General features: G+C 38.9%; 2 protein-coding genes across 4 annotated transcripts; one reads left to right on the plus strand and one right to left on the minus strand.

Moving 5' to 3' along the window:
• Nucleotides 1–80: 80 nt before the first annotated feature.
• On the plus strand, nucleotides 81–15,365 carry LOC127442115 (ran-binding protein 9-like). 3 transcript variants are annotated; one of them, XM_051699915.1, is made up of 14 exons: nucleotides 84–725; nucleotides 6,159–6,270; nucleotides 6,433–6,485; nucleotides 6,859–7,026; nucleotides 7,734–7,756; nucleotides 9,235–9,419; nucleotides 9,611–9,723; nucleotides 10,133–10,241; nucleotides 10,336–10,490; nucleotides 10,757–10,898; nucleotides 11,548–11,669; nucleotides 12,982–13,133; nucleotides 13,414–13,525; nucleotides 14,179–15,365. In XM_051699915.1, the coding sequence occupies exons 1-14, from the start codon at nucleotides 509–511 to the stop codon at nucleotides 14,307–14,309; spliced, it is 1,794 nt and encodes a 597-aa protein (XP_051555875.1). In that variant the 5' UTR covers nucleotides 84–508; the 3' UTR covers nucleotides 14,310–15,365. The 3 variants fall into 3 exon arrangements, 2 of the variants coding, with proteins under 2 accessions (XP_051555875.1, XP_051555876.1); XM_051699916.1 differs by lacking the exon at nucleotides 84–725 and adding an exon at nucleotides 744–1,448; XR_007897437.1 differs by lacking the exon at nucleotides 14,179–15,365 and having other exon boundaries at nucleotides 81–725; nucleotides 12,951–13,133.
• Nucleotides 14,555–18,290, minus strand: nol7 (nucleolar protein 7). Its single transcript, XM_051699920.1, has 8 exons — nucleotides 18,023–18,290; nucleotides 17,731–17,791; nucleotides 17,430–17,485; nucleotides 17,320–17,348; nucleotides 17,147–17,195; nucleotides 16,930–17,051; nucleotides 16,735–16,812; nucleotides 14,555–16,643 (listed from the first exon to the last, which is right to left on the minus strand). Exons 1-8 carry the CDS (start codon nucleotides 18,145–18,147, stop codon nucleotides 16,570–16,572), a joined length of 594 nt encoding a protein of 197 aa, XP_051555880.1. The 5' UTR covers nucleotides 18,148–18,290; the 3' UTR covers nucleotides 14,555–16,569.
• Nucleotides 18,291–18,463: the final 173 nt, after the last annotated feature.

Genomic DNA, 18,463 nt, shown 5'->3' on the forward strand with positions numbered 1-18,463 from the left:
TGGATAACAACCCAAGTGAAAAGGAAGATTGGTAGCTTATGTCTAGTCATGTACCAGTCCTCGAGGAAGTGTGACTGGACCTTGAGAGAGCCAATCAGATGGCTGGATTTCACACTAACAACAAACAAAAGATCGGGGTTCCCTGTGCTGCTGTCTTTGCTTTGCTTTTAGATAATTACGTTTGTCCTATCGGCTGCATGTCGTCCTAAAAATCAAGGATAAACTTTCTGGATGTCTGTTCTGTCTTTGTGAGCTGCCGTTTCGGTGTATTTACGTGATTAATTATCTTGAGCGTCTTGCTAACTCTATCAGAGAGGCTGTTTGTGGCTAATCGCAGTTAGCTGGTCGGCTAAGCCATCCGATCCGAATAAAACAAGCCCAAAATCTCTGCGGATCTCCTCCTGCCGGGTCTGACAGTGGTCGCGTTTGCCACTGGACACTGTTAGAAAGCTGTCCAGCTAAAGATAGCTGGCAAGCTGTTGGTATCGAGGGCAGGAATAGGATCGCGATGTCAGCACCGTCATCGGGCTGTGGGTTTCTGATGTCGGTTGTCGTACACGGAGACTTGGCTCTCAATGAGCAGGAAAAAGAGCTCAATCAGCGGCTCAGACGTCTTTATCCGGCCGTCAACGAGCAGGAGACCCCGCTGCCCAGATCCTGGAGCCCCAAAGACAAGTTCAGCTACATCGGCCTGTCTCAGAACAACCTCCGGGTGCATTATAAGGGTAATGGAAGGCTAACAGCAACTGAACACAAACAGCAGAATAGCAAGTTGTTTACAAGCTAAATGTTCAGATCATTAGCCAGGTTAGCTCGTGACCAGTTTCACCTCCGATTAATGGCAATGTAAAGACACTTCGCTTAGCTTCAGTATGCTCGCGTTGCCTATAAGTCAAACTCAGTTGCGTCCTTTTTGTTCTCACAAGCTATCGTTATGAAATAGGGATGTCCTTGAGTGATCATCATCGAGTACAATAGCAGATCTAAGCAAACGAGTATTAACCAGGGCTTAGAAGTTTGACAGCACTTTGAATAAAAATAGCCTCTATTAGCATTTTTAGCATCATTCCTGAGCAGTCAGCATTGTCTGTCAATTTAGCTACTGCTAAAAGTTTCAAATGAGCTAACTGTGTGTGTATGGATACGTGATGTTGTTTTATGTATAGCAATGTGCACATATACGATAAATAGCAGTTGAAAATCAACGGTAATAGCTTTAGTTTGCACACAAAGTTCGTATACTGTAGCAAGGAGATGGTGGTGAGTTTCACCGAGCTATGAAGATGCTTCTGTCATTTCCGGACGCACCTATGGAGTTTCACTGCAGAAATTCAGTCATTGTCATCACCTTTGACAACATGATCTGTGTGCCAAGTCTGAATAGACACCGCTGATGCACTCAAACAAGACTGTTAGAGCTGTCATCAGGCATTGATCAAGCCTGGCGGGTAAGCTTCAGAAAGGCCTGTAGAGGCAGATTGTTTGCCGTCGCGAATATGTAAGGGTTTTAATAGGAAAATACCAGATTAAGAAGAGCTGTAAATATTTTTATTAAAAGATTTAGTTGCCTAATATGATTCCATAATCTAGTAATTGACCTGATGGAAGTCGGTGAGGTTCCCTTAGCTGAGTCATAAAGGTAGGCCACATTATTAATTAGGCCAGTCAGTACTGACGACAGGTAATGTTTCAGGTAGACTGTCTTTTATTAACATTAAACCAACATGTCTTAAAATGTTTTTATAAATCTATAGGCTACATATTATTTTAGGCATTTTTCACTGGCTAAGTCTGAATTGCATGCCCCAGGTTTCATACAATCAACAGCATTTGTGACAAAATGTTAAGTACCCAAAAAATTAATTTTAACTTGTCCCTTGTTGGTTTAGTTAAATAAAAGAAAAAGTATTCACGTTTACAGAGAGGCACGTACAGTGGAAGTCAATGGGGCTAGTCTGCATTAAAATACACACTGTTTCAAAAGTGTAGCAACAAGATTAAATGTAAACATTATATGTGTTAAGATGATTTTTGTGTGATTAAAATTGCTTATTGGGATTACATGGTTTCATCATGACAACAAAGTTAAAATATTGGAAATAACCACAGAAATGGTTAGGAAGCAATTCAGAGACAATTTGGCCCGAGACGGAGCACTTGCATTAAAATGAATGGGCGAAATTGTAACGCCCAATATGGCGGATGCAGTGTTACTTTTTACATAGTTTTTTGGTTTAGTCATAGTTTTACTCTTCTGACGAAAATGTCCTTTAAAATGTGTAAATATTTCATGTCATGTCATATTCAATAATTGAAGTCAGTTTTACAAAAACACTATCTTTTAGTTGATGATAATGTGCAAAATGGCAAAAACATTTGTCGACCTGTAACAGATCTAACTTTAATCAAATATTCAAACACTAAGAAAAATGTATAAACATTTTCTTAATTTAAACATGTATCAAACACACTCACTGAGCACTTTATTAGGAACACCTGTACACCTACTTATTCATGTGACTATCTAATCAGTCAATTGTGTGGCAGTAGGGCAATGCATAAAATCATGCAGATGCAGGTTTGGAGCTTCAGTTAATGTTCACATCAACCATCAGAATGGGGGAAAAAATGTGATCTCAGTGATTTCGACTGTGGCATGATTGTTGGTGCCAGACGGGTCGGTTTGAGTAGTTCTGGGATTTTCACGCACCACAGTCTCTTGAGTTTATTTCGAATTGTGGCAAAAATATCCAGTGAGCGGCAGTCCTGCGGAAGGAAACACCTTGTTGATGATAGAGGTCAATGGAGAATGGCCATACTGGTTTGAGCTGACAGAAAAGCTATGGTAACTCAGATAACCACTCTGTACAGTTTTAGTGAGCAGAATAGCATCTCAGAATGCACAACACGTCGAACCTTGAGGCGGATGGGCTATAAAAGCAGAAGACCACATCTGGTACTTTATTAGGACCATAGTGTTCCTAATAAAGTGTTCAGTAGCCTCTTCCACTATCGGGCCAGTGCGAGCCGGGGCCAATAGCCTCGGACCTCAAGCTGTGAGATAAAATCGATCTGCATTCCCACCATCGGGTCAATAGCCCTGCAGCGTTACCCTAAAACCCACCCTTAATACGCCACCCTGGTGCCAATGTCACACACCCTGCCCATTTCACAAGCAAGAGGTAAGCTCAAGCTGAAGTATTATGTTATCTAGTTATCTAGAATATCGAGTTTATATAGTTTGTAAACATTAGCTTGCTAGATAACTACCATGTTACTGCCATGGTGTCCCGAGTGGTCTCTCCTCTTACAGCCAGACGATGTCCCAGCGCACGTCCATGATCTCGAATCATGATCTTTGGGCACCGCTTTGTCCATTGTGCATTTTAATGGATTTGTACCGTGCCCGTGATTTTGTAATGTTTCCTAAACCTGTACTGATGTGTGTTGGATACACAACCTGCAAGTTTGGCGATCTTGATGCTGAAACCTCTAACCTGACTCAACGAAACTCTGCCTTTGACATTGACCCTGCCTCAATCCCCAGTTGGCCTTGTTTGGCCCAAGGGTAATCGGCGGGCCAAAGGCCATTGGCCGTTGGCCCAGAGGAAACCCTGGAATTGACAGTGGGAACGCAACTGGCCCTGGCATGCACTAGCACACCCTTATTTGGCCCGATAGTGGAAACGCGGCTAGTTAGTGTATAACAGATAGGTTACAAACAAAAAACTGTACAACTGTCCTTGTTGTGAAAATCTGAGCTCCTGAAATAATAGCATATAATGAAGTATTAGCTACTCTTTAGAAGTTGGCCTACTGCGTTCTGAATTCTTCATGCTTTAGAGACTGTTACGCATATTGTGATTGGAGCGTAACTTAGTTCAAGTTCAACTGTTCATTCACGCCATTATATGTGCAGTGTTCAGCACATTCAAATCACGTAAATCAAGCGGGGAAATCCTCAACATAATGGATTATTCTATTGTAACAGTTTCTTCTCTGTTTTTATCATGCACTGTTAATATGTTGTAGTATTATTTTTTCTCTTTATATTTTCATCATGATGCGTCTTTCATCTCTTATTCATTATCGTTGACGAAATTTTTAAAAATCCTTCGTCAACAAACGTTTTTGTAAGTGATTTCATCGACGAGATTAACACTGGGTGGATGTAGAAATGGAAGTTTTTCCTTTCGGGTACAAAAGCCAATCACCTATTACACTGCCTGGCCAAAAAAAGGTTGCATACTCCAATATTTCGTTAAACCGGCTTTTAGCTTTGATTACGGTGCACATTTGTCATGGCATTGTTTCGACAACCATAGACAGCGTCACAAGATTTATTTCCGTCCAGAGTTGAATTAAGTTTGGCCCGAGATCTTGTATTGATTATTGGAGAGTCGAACCACTCCGTAAAGTCTTCTCCGGCACATCCCAAAGACTTTCAATGGGGTTAAGGTCAGGACTCTGTGGTGGCCAATTTGAGCCTGCTGAATCTTGGCATTGTCATCCTGGAATATGCCTGTGCCGTCAGCGAAGAAAAAATCTATTGGTGGGATAACCTGGTCATTCAGTACATTCAGGTATTCAGCTGACTTCATTTTATTACCATATAACATTGCTGAGCCTAGACTTGACCAATTGAAGCAACCCCAGATCATAACACTGCCTCCAGAGGCTTGTACAGTGGGCACTATGCATGACGGGTGCATCACTTCATGCGCTTCCCTTCTTACCCTGACTCGCCCATCGCTTTGAAATAGGGTAAATCTGGACTCATCAGACCACATGACCTTTTTCCATTGCTCCACAGTCCAATCTTTATGCTCCCTAGCAAATTGAAGTCGTTTTTCTGATTAGCCTCACTAACAAGTGGCTTTCTTGTGGCCACACAGCTGTTTAGTCCCAATCCTGTAAATTCTCATTTCATTGTGCATGTGGAAATGCTCTTTTCACATAGCCGTGAGTTCTACTGTTGATTTTTTTTACGATGTGTCTTCACGATCATTCAAGATTTTTTACCGACCACATTTCTTCTGCGAAGCTGACGGTTCACCACTATTCTTCCAGGTTTTAAATATGCGTTGTTCAGTTCTTAACCCAATTCCTGTGACATCAGCAATCTCCTTAGATGTTTTCTTTGCTTGATGCAGGCCAATAATTGGCCCCTTCTAAAACACAGTAACATCTTTTCCACGACCATGGGATACGTCTTCTAACATGGTTGTTTAAGAAATGAGAAGCTACACACTGCATCAGTTAGGGTTAAAAGAATTGTTGCCAGCTGAAACATATAAATCACTGCAATAATGATTCAATCATAAGCTCTTAAGTGTCTGTTTATTTAAATCATCTCGAAAATGAGCATGCGTATGAGCTGGACCAACCTGAAAACAGCATTTTTTTAGCATAATCTCAGCTAAAGAAGCAACATTTTTGATACCATTGTTGTCAGATTTAACTGCTGATTTAAAATATGTTCTTTGATCGTAATCTTGACCAACCATTTTGGAGATTTCCATCTTTCCCTAGTCACGTAGGTAGGAGCTGTACTTGCATGCCACTTGTGTAAATAGAAATAGCTGCCCGGGAGCATTCCCAAAATGGCCACAGAGTGGACTAACTTGCCTTGAAAGGCACTTTGAACGATTTTATCACACAAATCATGCTAACATGTATAATGTTTATGTCGTGTGGCTATACATTTAAAAACAGGTTGTATTTTAACGTTTATGGATATGGATTGACCCCAAGGACGAGAATAAATTATTTTCTATGGTAATCAACATTGACACAAATGCTGTTGATTGAGCTTAACCTGCATTTAAATAATAAATACAGGATAAAAGCTTCTGCCAAATGAATAAACGTAACCCCGAACAGTCCTTTAACGGTGTTGGTTGTATATGAAGTCCCAAATTTTAAGCAAACATATTCACCTGAAATAAACTGCTTTTGAATATCAAAACAAATATACCCTAAATGCCAGGCAAAATATCAGAAACTCAAACCATACTGCACTCTCAGCAAAAACACTGATTATATCGCTAAGTGTTCTTGCCATTACAGCCTTTTGCTGTACATGAAATGCTGGGGGGTGTTGAAAAGTAACAAATGTTCCAGATATTTTTTTTGTACATTTTTACATTGTCATTCAGGTCATGGAAAGACACCTAAAGATGCAGCATCTGTCCGTGCAACACACCCTATCCCAGCTGCCTGTGGAGTCTACTACTTTGAGGTGAAAATCATCAGTAAAGGACGAGATGGGTAAGGGGCCTTCAAAGAGAAGGAATTTGGTATTTTGATTGCAAGAACTTGGAATTGCATACCGGTATTTAATTTTTGATGAGGAAATGATGAATAACAGCCTGTAAACTGTAATTAAGCATAATTTCTACTCTAATGTAACCTTTTGTCTCTTGTGATCAGGTACATGGGGATTGGCCTGTCAGCTCAAGGTGTCAACATGAACAGACTCCCAGGTAAAACGATGCTTTCAGGTGTGTCACTAGTCTTTGTCTGCTTTTGTTTCATTGCATTAAGACATTTTATTTGCTTTCCTGTGACACATTAGGTAGTATGTCATTATTGCCAGGTGAGTTTTGTGTGAAATATCTTAGACGTGCATTCTATTTCTGGATGACCATGGAGAAGTTTAGATGAAGAAAGTGGGCATGTTAAGCTTAATTACTCCCTCCACCTTTTTGACTGTCACATACACAGGTCAGTTCCTCTTTGAGGCTGCAGCTTGCCTGGGAGATAAGAGTTAGAGGGGGTGCAATTCTCTCTCCTTAGTATTTTTGCAGCTCATTGTTCCTAATATGCAAAAGAAAGTGCACAATATTCTGCCCTTAGGTTGGGACAAACACTCGTATGGTTACCATGGAGATGATGGCCACTCCTTCTGCTCTTCCGGCACTGGACAGCCCTATGGTCCAACATTTACAACAGGCGATGTGATTGGCTGCTGTGTAAACCTCATCAACAATACTTGTTTCTACACAAAAAATGGACACAGTCTAGGTAGTAACCATTCGTATTACACTGGATCTATTAAGAGGACATTAAATATTGGTGTCAACTGTTCTTAAAGGAATAGTTCACCCCCACCCCAAACACATTCTGTCATTATTGACTCCCCCTCAGGTTGTTCCAAAGCCCTTTCTTTTTTCAGTTGAACACAAAACAGGATTTTTTTTTTTTTTTTTTTTAAAGAATATCCTGGCCACTTTTTTTGTGTATAAAAAAAGTGAATGAGTGGATGAGTGCTGTCAAGCTCCAAAATGACAGAGTATCATAAAATTGGTATATATGACTTTTGCAGTATATTCCAAGTCTGACGAACAGCCTGGAATTAAAGTTGTTGTTTACTGAAAATCCTGGCCTATGCTGAAGCTCTCAAATCAAATATGCTGTCATTAAACACATTGTGTCAGGTTTGATGATGAACTATTCCTTTAACTGTTACATTTGTTCTCTTTATTACTATTGTAACAACTGCACAGCCTCCTCCATTAATTTAGTGAATGCTTTAACATTACTTAGAAATCTCTAGGAATGGAACATTTGCCAAATAGGTTGATTTAGGATTATGCATCTGATTTAGGATTATAACTGAATAGCATCAGTTTTGGCTTTAAACATAGCATGCATATTTGCATCATAGAACAGTTAGAAAGTTTTAATTGATGTTGATAGTAATGTATGTAATTGTGTGTTATGTTTTTCAGGCATAGCCTTTACAGATTTACCGGTAAGTCTTTTTTTTTTATATCTGAGATTGTATATTATACTGCAGGTTTTTTGTAATATTTCAACAAAAGGCTTTTTCAGATTGTTTAAAATCTGATTACATTCTGTTTATGTGCGTATGTGATGTCATATATACTGTATGTCACATTTGTTCATTACCATAATAATCCTCCATTTTAGATATAGTAGGGGAAACCTTTTGTTACTGTCTTGTCCTTCCTTCATCTTTCAAGATGTTGGACTGACAGCCCCTAAACATTTCTCTTGCTGAACGAACAGAGGCCTGTTTGGGGATAAAACAATAATCCATTGAGCAGAAAACACAGTTGGCTAGTGACCAGCATTCATGTTACTTTGAGTACTTCTGTGAAGTATGTCAGTTTAGCGGCCCTGACCTTTCTCTCTATTGGACAATGAGCTCCAGCTTTCTGAGTTATTCTCCTGAAAGCATCACAAAACAGCTAATATGCGCCTGCCCCCCTGACCTGACCAATAAACTAGCATTTTTAATTATATAGTTATATCCTGCACTGGTCTGTGCTCTTAGAGTGATTTAAAAATTCCCAACACATGGTTTTAGTGTAAGAAAGTAGCTGACAGAATATGTACACTTTAAAATCCCACCAGAACCCATGGCAAGGAAGTAAGATTTGACCATTCCTTTATAAAAGATGGCAGTAATAGTTAGTGATATTTCTCCCAAAAATGAAAATTCTATCATCGTATACTTCCCCTCATGCTATGGTAGATGTGTGACTTTCTTTATTCTGCTGAACACAAACATTGATTTTTAGGAGAATATTTCCGCTCTGTAGGTCCACACAATGCAAGTGAATTGTGACAAAAACTTTGAAGCTCCAAAAAGCACATAAAGCTGCATAAAAGTAATCCATACGACTCCAGTGGTTTTAATCCGTGTATTCTGAAGCGATCTAATCGGTTTTGGGAGAGAACAGACCAAAATAAAGCTCCTTTTCACTATTTATCTTGACATGAGCAGTCTCCTTGGTGATCATGATTTTAATCTCAGTTACGCCATCTAGTGCTCTGTGCATGCGTCACGCACTAGGAAGTGTAATCGAGCTTGAAATAATGATCGTGCCAAGAGACTGCAATGGCAAAATGTATAGTGTAAAAGGAGTTACATTTTGGTCTGTTCTCACCCAAAATCGATTAGATCGCTTCAGAAGACATTGATTAAACCACTGGAGTCATATGGATTACCTTTATGCTGCCTTTGTGTTTTAGAGCTTCAAATTTTTGGTACCCATTCACTTGCGTTGTATGGACTGATAGAGTGGAGATATTTTATATCTAAAAATCTTCGTTTGTGTTCAGAAGAATAAAGAAAGTCATTCACATCTGAGATGGCATAAGGGTTGAGTAAATGATGAGAACTTTTCATTTTTGGGTGAACTATTTCTTTTATTTTCTTTTATGCAATCCACATCTAGTAAATTTTGATTATTTCCCTTTCAGCCTAACCTGTACCCTACAGTGGGTCTACAGACCCCAGGGGAGGTCGTGGATGCCAACTTTGGGCAGCACCCCTTTGTCTTTGATATTGAGGATTACATGCGTGAATGGAGAACTAAGATTCAGTCCCAGATTGACCGTTTCCCCATTGGCGAGAGAGAGGGAGAATGGCAGGCCATGATTCAGAAGTGAGTACTTTTGATTTTGCGTATTTTTATAAGGTTGACATTGGATTACAAACACCTACCAAAAATAATATGGATGTGGTAGAGAGGTAACATTATTGATGCTCCCATTGGTTTTGCGTTCTTTTGTTTTTCTGTGTATTTCTTAAATGCTCATTCTGAATTACTCTCTTCTGTCTTAACTCTTTTTGTAGGATGGTGGCCTCTTATCTGGTTCATCACAGCTACTGTGCCACTGCTGAAGCCTTTGCCAAATCAACTGACCAGGCCGTGCATGAGGAACTCGCTTCTATCAAAAACAGACAGAGTAAGTTCCCCCCATAACAACACTATTAAAGGAATAGTTCACCCAAAAATGAAACTTCTGTCATCATTTACACACCCTCATGTTGTTACAAACCCATTTGACTTTTTTTTTCTACCACAGAACACAAAAGAAGCTGATAGGCAGAATATAAGGGATTTACAGCTTCATTCACCATTCTTTCATAGTATAGAAAAAAGATCAAGTCAGTGGTGACTGAGACTGTCATTCCACCTAACATCTCCTTTTGTGTTCCACGGAAGAAAGAAAGTCATAGGAATTTGAAACATCATGAGGGAGTGTAAATGATGACAGACGTATAATATTTGGGGTGAACATTGTTGGTAACACAAAAGCTGCAGGTATTGTCCCACTGGGACTTCAGTAATGATTTCAACATTTTTGATTGCAGAGATCCAGAAGCTGGTCCTGTCTGGCAGAATGGGAGAGGCTATAGAGACCACTCAGCAACTTTACCCCACCCTGTTAGAGAGAAGCCCAGACCTCCTATTTATGTTGAAGTGAGTGTAATAGATCAAATTCCTCAAGAATGAACCTCCTGTGAGGATTATATATTCATGACGTGTCCCTGTCTCCTTCTGCCTGTTTGTCCAGAGTCAGGCAGTTTATTGAGATGGTGAATGGGACTGACAGTGAGGTCAGGTGTCTGGGTGGAAGAAGCCCTAAATCACAGGATAGTTACCCAGGCTCCCCCCGCCTCTTCAACAGTCCAGCCCACAAAGCCAGCAGCTCCCAGGCCTACCAGACAGGTGCACACACTACACGCACACTACTAAAGGATGTTGCAGTGGCAGGCTACCATGCAAATCTTATCATATTTCCATTCTTGTCTTCACCCAGCATGGGTGGGCAATATCTTGGCAAAAGACGACAAAAAATAATTTTTTCATCTAAACATTGATAGCCAGTAAATCATTTTCATTTTTTTTTTTCATCTATTTGATTAAACAGCACCATGAATAAGCGATGTTATCAGTGGTTCTTCCTGATGATTTGTGCTTTTCTCTGTCTCCAGGTTTTGATAGTAATTACTGTAATGGAGTTTTATCAAGTAAAGGACACACCTCTGCCCATATTCACAAGTCATGTCCCGCTACCCTGCCAAGCACCGATCTTGGTGTCCTAAATGGCAGTCGGGGCCAGCAGACCAACTCTAGGTACATCCTGTTACATAGCACAGTGAATATTGTTTTTTTACATGGTTTTATTTATAACAGTTTAACAGACGTAAAACTGCAGTACTACTAAAAAATAACTGCACATCATAAAATTAGCTCCACAAATGCTTTGTAGCATAAGCAAGGGTTGATGATCACAAGCTTAAAGGGATAGTTCACCCAAAAATAAAAAAAATTATCTCATCATTTACTCCCCCTCATGCCAGCCCAGATGTGTATGGCTCTGTAGGTTCTAAGTGAATGGGTACCAAAATTTTGAAGCACCAAAAGAACTTGAATATTCATCTGTTTGTCACCCATACCTATCATATTGTTTCTGAAGATATGGATTTAACCACTGGAGTCATATGGATTACTTTTATGCTGCCTTTATATGCATTTTGGTCTATCAAAGTTCTGGTCACCATTCACTTGCATTTTATGGACCTACAGAGCTGAAATATTTTTCAAAAAATCTTTATGTTCAGCAGAAGAAAGAAAGTCTCACACTTCTGGGATAGCATGAAGGGTGAATTATCCCTTTAAGTGATGATTTTGCAGGGAAACTACTGTATATTATTTAGCTGCATAAGTCGTTGAATAGTTCCTTTTTGTGCTGTTGTGTAAATGTTGTCTCGTTCTCCTACAGCACTGAGGTGGAGATGGAGGTTGATCACTGCTCAAACGGTGTGTCCGAGTCCTCCTCAAATGGATTTCTGAATGGCAGCTCTACACATGAGACTGAGCTGGAGGACTGCGATGCAAATATGGGTGTGTAGATTGAGTAGGCTCACTGTTAAAGGAATAGTTCACCTAAAAATTAAGATGCTGTAATAATTCACTCATCTTTATGTCGTCCTAAGCACTTGCAGTATGGCTTTCCTTCATATGCGGTATACAGAAGGAGACGTTTTAATTAGGGATGTGCCACAGTTGTTGACTAATCGACTAGATGTCCAACAACTGCCTAGTTGATTAGTGGGGTCAGCTACTAACATTTATATTTTTAGTGTTGGTGGTTTTAATGGGAGATGCAATTCTCATATTAAAAGTGAATAATAGTCAGCACAGTAAAACCCTCTGAAAGAACTTTCGTCTCTTTAATGCTTTAAGTTTAGTCCATTTATGCACTGCTGCTGTTACAGCCATCAAAGCGCTGCATCAACAACACATTACAAGACGATCACTGTTGGACATTAAATCCTCTGCTGTGAGTAATGTTCTCATATTTATGAGGTGATGTGGAGAGATTAAAGTTTTTTGCTGATTCTGTCAATTTTGTGTAATAAAGTGTTTTAGCTAGCCTATTTATTTGTTGCATAACCGTTAGTTACCATGTTGAAATGCTGCACTTAGCATCCATATATCCCTCTGAAATACATCTGATAAGGGTCACGTGATCATAACGGAGCCTATATTAGACATTATTATCTTTAACGCCGACTAGTCATTCAAACAACCGACTGACTTGTCGATTATGAAAATTGGTAGTTTTGCACATCCCTAGTTTTAATGAAGGTCCCCCCTGCTTCTTTTCAATACAATGGCAGTGGATAGGGCCTCACTTTAAAGCTTAAAAAGAACCCCAAAGTATAAAAGTAGTCCATGCAACTCGTGCATCATGTTACAAGTCTTCTGAAGACATACGTTTTGGTGAGAAACAACCCAGAATTTAAGTCATTTTTCAGCTAAAACCTTGACGTGCATTGTGTGTTGATGAGTGACTAGACTACTTAAATTATACTTTTGTGTCCTTTTCAAGCTTTAAATTGAGGCACAATTCATTGCCATTGTAATGAAAAGACAGAGGGCTATCTAATCAAACATCTCCATGTGTGTTCCACAGAGGGAAAAAAGTCATACAGGCTTGAAATGACATGAATGTGAATAAATTATTGAAGAACTATTTCCTTAAGGGGAACTTTTCAATAATACCTTTAAATCAATGAGATCTGTTTGCAAGCAGGCAAAAGTTTCTCCTGTGTAATCTGTTCAGAAAATCTGATTTTGTGCATTTTACTTCCAACCATTTGTAATGCAAAATGAATGCAGTACAGTGCTTGAATGGATGCTCTGTACACAGAGGTGGACAGCACTCAATCTAAGAGACAGTTGTGTGGGGGGAGCCAGGCAGCCATCGAGAGAATGATCCAGTTTGGACGAGAACTACAGAGCATGAGTGAACACCTGCGTCGTGAACGGGGCAAAAACTCAGCCAATAAGAAGATGCTCAAGGTACTGCCATCAATACTCATGTGTTCTGAAGTTTGGGGAATGTAGGTGCAGCTTGTACTTGTAATTATATGCATTGTTGTATGAGATGATATCATTTATTGAATCACATTTGATATTAAAATAGCCCTTTAGGGGGTAAAAAAAACAACAACAAAAAAACTGTATATAATGTCTTTTGGTAATGATTGAGACTGAAAAGATTAGGTCAACTGCATACTTTTTATTTACCCTAAGGATTCTTTCTGTCTCTCTCTCTCTCTCGCCCCTTTCTTTCTTGTAGGATGCGTTCAGTTTGCTGGCATATTCAGATCCATGGAACAGCCCTGTGGGCTACCAGCTGGACTCCATCCAGAGAGAGCCTGTTTGCTCTACACTCAACAGTGCAATATTAGGTACAGTTATAGTCTTCTTGTTTTAGATATTAGAAGTTAAAGTGATTGTTCACCTAAAAAATGAACATTCTCTCACTCTTGCCATCCCAGATGTGTATGACTTCCTTTCTTTTGCAGAACACAAAGATTTTTAGAAGAATATCTCAGCTCTGTAGGTCCTTACAATGCAAGTGAATTGTGACTAAACCTTTCAAAAATCAAGTCATCATAAAAATAATCCATACATCTCCAGTTGTTTAATCCATGTCTTCAGAAGTGATATGATAGGTGTGGGTAAGAAACAGATAAATAATTAAGTCCTTTTTTACTATAAATCTCCTTCAAAACATTCTGAAAGTGAAAGTGGAGATTTATAGTAAAAAGGATTGAAATATCGATCTGTTTCTCACCCACACCTATCATATCACTTGATCTTTATCACTGTGATTTTTGGAGCTTCGAAGGTCTGGCCATCATTCACTTGCAATAAAAGGACCTACAGAGCTGAGATATTCTTCTAAAAATCTTAGTTTATGTTCAGCAGAAGAAAGTAAGTCAAACACATCTGGAATGGCATGAAAGTGAGTAAATGAGAGAATTTACATTTTTGGGTGAACTGTCCCTTTAAGTTGATACAATAAGCAGAATCTTACACATGTGTTTTTGTTATTCAGAGACTCATAATCTGCCAAAGCAGCCTCCCTTGGCACTTGCCGTCGGCCAGGCATCTCAGAGTCTGTCCCTCATGGCTCGCACAGGCAGTGGATCCTGCGCCTTTGCATCAGTAGATGATTACCTGCACTAACCCATGGAGAATCATCCCACAAATAACCACGTGAAAGAGGCCCACATAATCCTAGTCCATCCCAGACTCCTGAAACCTGGGGCCCAGCTTTTAAACCATGGCCTGATGAACTGAGCCTCCACATGGCCAGACCCATCCTGGCTCTCTGATAGACTGGATCCTCTTCACCCAGGCCTAAACCGGTCTAAAGACACATTAGGAGAGAGATCCTTCACAGTCAGATAAAATCCCAAATCATTATGGTCTTTTTTTTTTTTTCTTTGTCTTTTTTATTTTGTGGGAGGCGCAGCAGGCTGATTGTTTGTTTCCTTATTTACAAGGCATGAGGAAAATTATTATGACATTATTAATGTTATTATCAGTAAAATTGCATATAAGATATATTTGTTCTTGGTTGAAAGCTGGCAGAGTGAGCAAGACCAAATAACTAAGGTCCCACTGCGGTAAAACCCTGCTATTTTCAAGTCTCAGCTTGTGTACTTTACCATTAAAAAAAATAAAAATAAAAAAATAAAAAAAAAACTATTAAAATTATATTAACATGATGAGTGAAACATTTAGTTATCTTAAAAAAAATTAAAATCTACAAAACCTAACACTGCTGGACTCATCCTTAGTGGTGGTACTTGGTATAGAGTGTTAATGTGAGCTGTTTTGAGTTATGCCTTTCTTTGTGCAAGCGCACCCTCCCTCTGCCAACTACACATCAGGATTGATGCAATGTTCGGACACTTTGATTTGTAATTGTATTGATGTCTATGGTCTTTTCATCCATCCTGATCCCTTATTCCATCTTTTTAAAGTCCGTTTTCAGGTGTTCTCTCATCACTCATTGCCTGCACTGTTTTTGTGCAGTTTGAATGTGTGACAGGAACATGGTAAAATAAGGTCATATCCTGTTCCGGAGAGGCAAGCCTGCTCCATTGTATATTCTCCTGTTTACCAGTCAAGCTCTCAGACCATCAGTACTTTTAAAACGAGGAGAAATGGTACAGTATTGTCATCAACACTGTCTTATCATTTTTAGTAATAAAACAAATACCCAGTTGAACAAAATATAGCAGGTCTGTTTTCACACACACTAATGTATATTTGGCTGTTGCACAACATTTTTGGTGGTAAAACTAGTTAGTAACTAAGTATATATTTACACTGTATGTACATAAGAACTCCCTAACAAAGCCAGTGTTAATCATATCCAAAAGTGTCTCATCACGTGTTGTTTTGTAGACTGTACATTGACTCGAAAAATGCAGATACCAGAATTGTCATTCCTTGCAGAGGCTTACATTTATTTAAGTTTACAGTAAATATCCAAAATATTTAGAAAATACACATTCAGCATGTGCCACTCCCAAAAAGATATTGGCCAATTTAAATTCATCACATGAATCTTATTTGATGCACAACAAACAAATTACTCAAAAGTATGTCTGATTATTTATACATGTTAAACATATTAACTGTATGAGGTTTAAAGGGATAGTTCAACCAAAAATTTAAATTCTCTCATCATTTACTCACCATCATGCTAAGATGTGTATGACTTTCTTTCTTTCTTCTGCTGAACACAAAGATCTTTAGAAAAATATCCCAGCTCTGTAGGTCCATACAATGCAAGTGAATGGTGACCAGAAATGTCAAGCTTTAAAAATCACAAAGGCAGCATAAAAGTAATCCATAAGACTCCAGTGGTTAAATCTGTCTTCAGAAACGATATTATGGGTGTGGGTGAAAAACAGATCAATAGCTAAGTCATTTTTTTACTAGTAAATTTATAGTAAAAAAAAAAAAAAAGATTAAAATATTGATCTGTTCCTCTCCCAAAGTGATTGCATCACTTCAGAAGACATACATTAAACCACTGAAGTGGTATGGATTACTTTTATGCTGCCTTCATGTGATTTTTGAAGCTTCAAAATTCTGGCCACCATTAACTAGCATTCAGAGGACCTATAGAGCTGAGATGTTCTTCTAAAAATCTTCGTCTTGTCTTCTGCAGAAGAAAGTCATTCACATCTGGGATGGCATGAAAGTGAGTAAATGATAATCGAATGTTTATTTTGGAGTGAACTATCCCTTTAATGACGGTTTGAAATATAGGTGTCCTCGTTAAAAATGTGATCCACGGTCAACAGCAGCTGTACGTTGGAGGCTGTCTCCAGACTTGATCCTCAGGTGAATCAGAGAACACCAAAAGATAAAGTAGTTCCTGAATGTTGCACTCATAATCCACCAGTTCTTTCTGCTGTTTTAGGACTCAGGAGGGAACCAGCTTCTGTTTTTGTATAAATCTCTTGTTGGACTTTTCAGCCTTCACTTTATGGTCAGCACCTGTAAGTAAACATAGACAGCTCAGCCTGTTGCTTTCAAATCACACTCCAGACATAGTATACCTGACGAACTTTATAATCTCAAAACTCACCCCATTTTTTATTGGCAAACTCTACAGCTGCACCTTGGTTTAGGCCCCTTTTCTTTTGGAGGGATAGACGCGCTGCATCTGTAGATAACATTTACACACCATTATGAAGATTTGGAGGTTGTATGAGAAATAAATCTGGCAAAAAGAATGGTCTGAACAGTGGCGTGTAGGCTTAGAGGTGATGCGATATCTTACTGGTGGTTCTTTTGGTTCCTGGTCCGTAAAGGCGGGACTGAATGAAATCCGTGGCACTTTGTTGCATTGTTTTGGCAGCTGACCCATCCTTCAGCCTGACTACACTGTAGCTGTCCTGTAAACTGAAATCAGACAATACTGTGTTTCCTCATCCTCTGTATATGCTGGACCCTTTCAGTAAGGTGTCAGTAAACATTATTGTTAAATAGTTGTTAACCTTTTGGAGACTGTCTTGGATGACTTCATGTCCTCGGTCTCTTCCTCATCTATAAGATTAAGTATTAGTGAGTTGTTTCAAATATTGACAGTGTTTTAAACTGTTACTAAAACTAGACAACAAAAGGAAAAATTATAGGAAATTAATAAGTAGTTTAAAAAAAAAAAAATTACCTTTGTTGCTGCCCGATGTCTTGGGCCTTCTAAAAAGAAAGGAGATCGTTTAAAAGGTTTCAAAAATGATTTGATGTCTTAAACCAGATTTTGTTCAACTATGCACTTACTTTTCAGGCAAGGCATCAAATTCTTCCAAGAGGTCTTCAGGAAGACACTTTCTCTTCTTTAAAGCAACAGAAGTTAGATTTAGATCATGTTGTCTTCATATTTGCAAATGTACAGTGTTATTAGTAAATCATGCTACTGCAAGTATGTTAGCATGTGCAAACTGTGCCTTTCCCAAGGCACAGTTTGCACATGCTAACTGTGCAAACTTATTCACTTAATAAATACAATTTATTAAGTGAATGAACTTTAACTTAAAATAATAGAGTAGATATCCTGAGGATACTATTCACCACGTTGTACCTTTTGCTCTTGGAAAAGCAGCTGTCTTTTCCTTCGCTTCTCTTTCAATAGGTTCTTTTCTCTGAAAACAAAATGATGAATTGCAATGTTTATGAAAAATCATTTCTTTAACACTATTAACAACTCAGCAAGAATCAAATGAGACAAAAATGCATCATCTTGTTCTTTCTTGGTTCTTTACTTTCATGTGGATATAACGGCTGTCACGTCATATGTTCTGTGAGAATGTTTTATGTTGTGCCGATATGCTCTGCCTCTATAAACTAGAAGCAGTGGAATCACAAACACTCACCTTTTGGCTGACTCTAGCGCGTCTTTTACACTCTTCAACGCAGCAGTTTTGGACTCGTCAAAGGCGACCTCCTCGGGGAGTTCATCGTCACTGGACTCGTACTGAGCATGTGTCAATTCAGTCATTTTAACACTGTGTTTAAACTTTAAAAAACCTGACTTCAGTACCCACGTTGGACGGGTATCGCCATATTAAAAGCCAACAACATTGTACAAACATTAAAGACAGACGAACTCCGTTGAGAAGTGTAGGCAAAAATAAATTCTGCCATCTGGTGGCTAGGCATATATGCACATATAAACATATATATATATATAATATGTGCTCGTAAACAAGCCGATGCAAATGGCGGAGCGTATGAGATAGTTGGCACACAGGTCAAGGACTGACAATATAATTTACAGTGTTGGGTAAGTTACTCTAAAAAAAAAAAAAAAAAAA

Source organism: Myxocyprinus asiaticus, chromosome 6 (genome assembly GCF_019703515.2).
Source record: "Myxocyprinus asiaticus isolate MX2 ecotype Aquarium Trade chromosome 6, UBuf_Myxa_2, whole genome shotgun sequence".
In the NCBI taxonomy this organism is placed as follows: Eukaryota; Metazoa; Chordata; class Actinopteri; order Cypriniformes; family Catostomidae; genus Myxocyprinus; species Myxocyprinus asiaticus.

Bases quoted from the DNA above. Each gene is read 5' to 3' on its own strand.
- LOC127442115 (XM_051699915.1), top strand. From the start codon at position 509: ATGTCAGCACCGTCATCGGGCTGTGGGTTTCTGATGTCGGTTGTCGTA. The intron at 726-6,158 runs GTAATGGAAGGC...ATTGTCATTCAG, and splicing joins CCTCCGGGTGCATTATAAGG to GTCATGGAAAGACACCTAAA. The intron at 10,899-11,547 runs GTACATCCTGTT...GTTCTCCTACAG, and splicing joins GGCCAGCAGACCAACTCTAG to CACTGAGGTGGAGATGGAGG.
- nol7 (XM_051699920.1), bottom strand. From the start codon at position 18,147: ATGACTGAATTGACACATGCTCAGTACGAGTCCAGTGACGATGAACTC. The intron at 17,349-17,429 runs GTAAGTGCATAG...CTTTCTTTTTAG, and splicing joins TTTGATGCCTTGCCTGAAAA to AAGGCCCAAGACATCGGGCA. The intron at 16,813-16,929 runs GTAAGATATCGC...TGTTATCTACAG, and splicing joins AGGAACCAAAAGAACCACCA to ATGCAGCGCGTCTATCCCTC.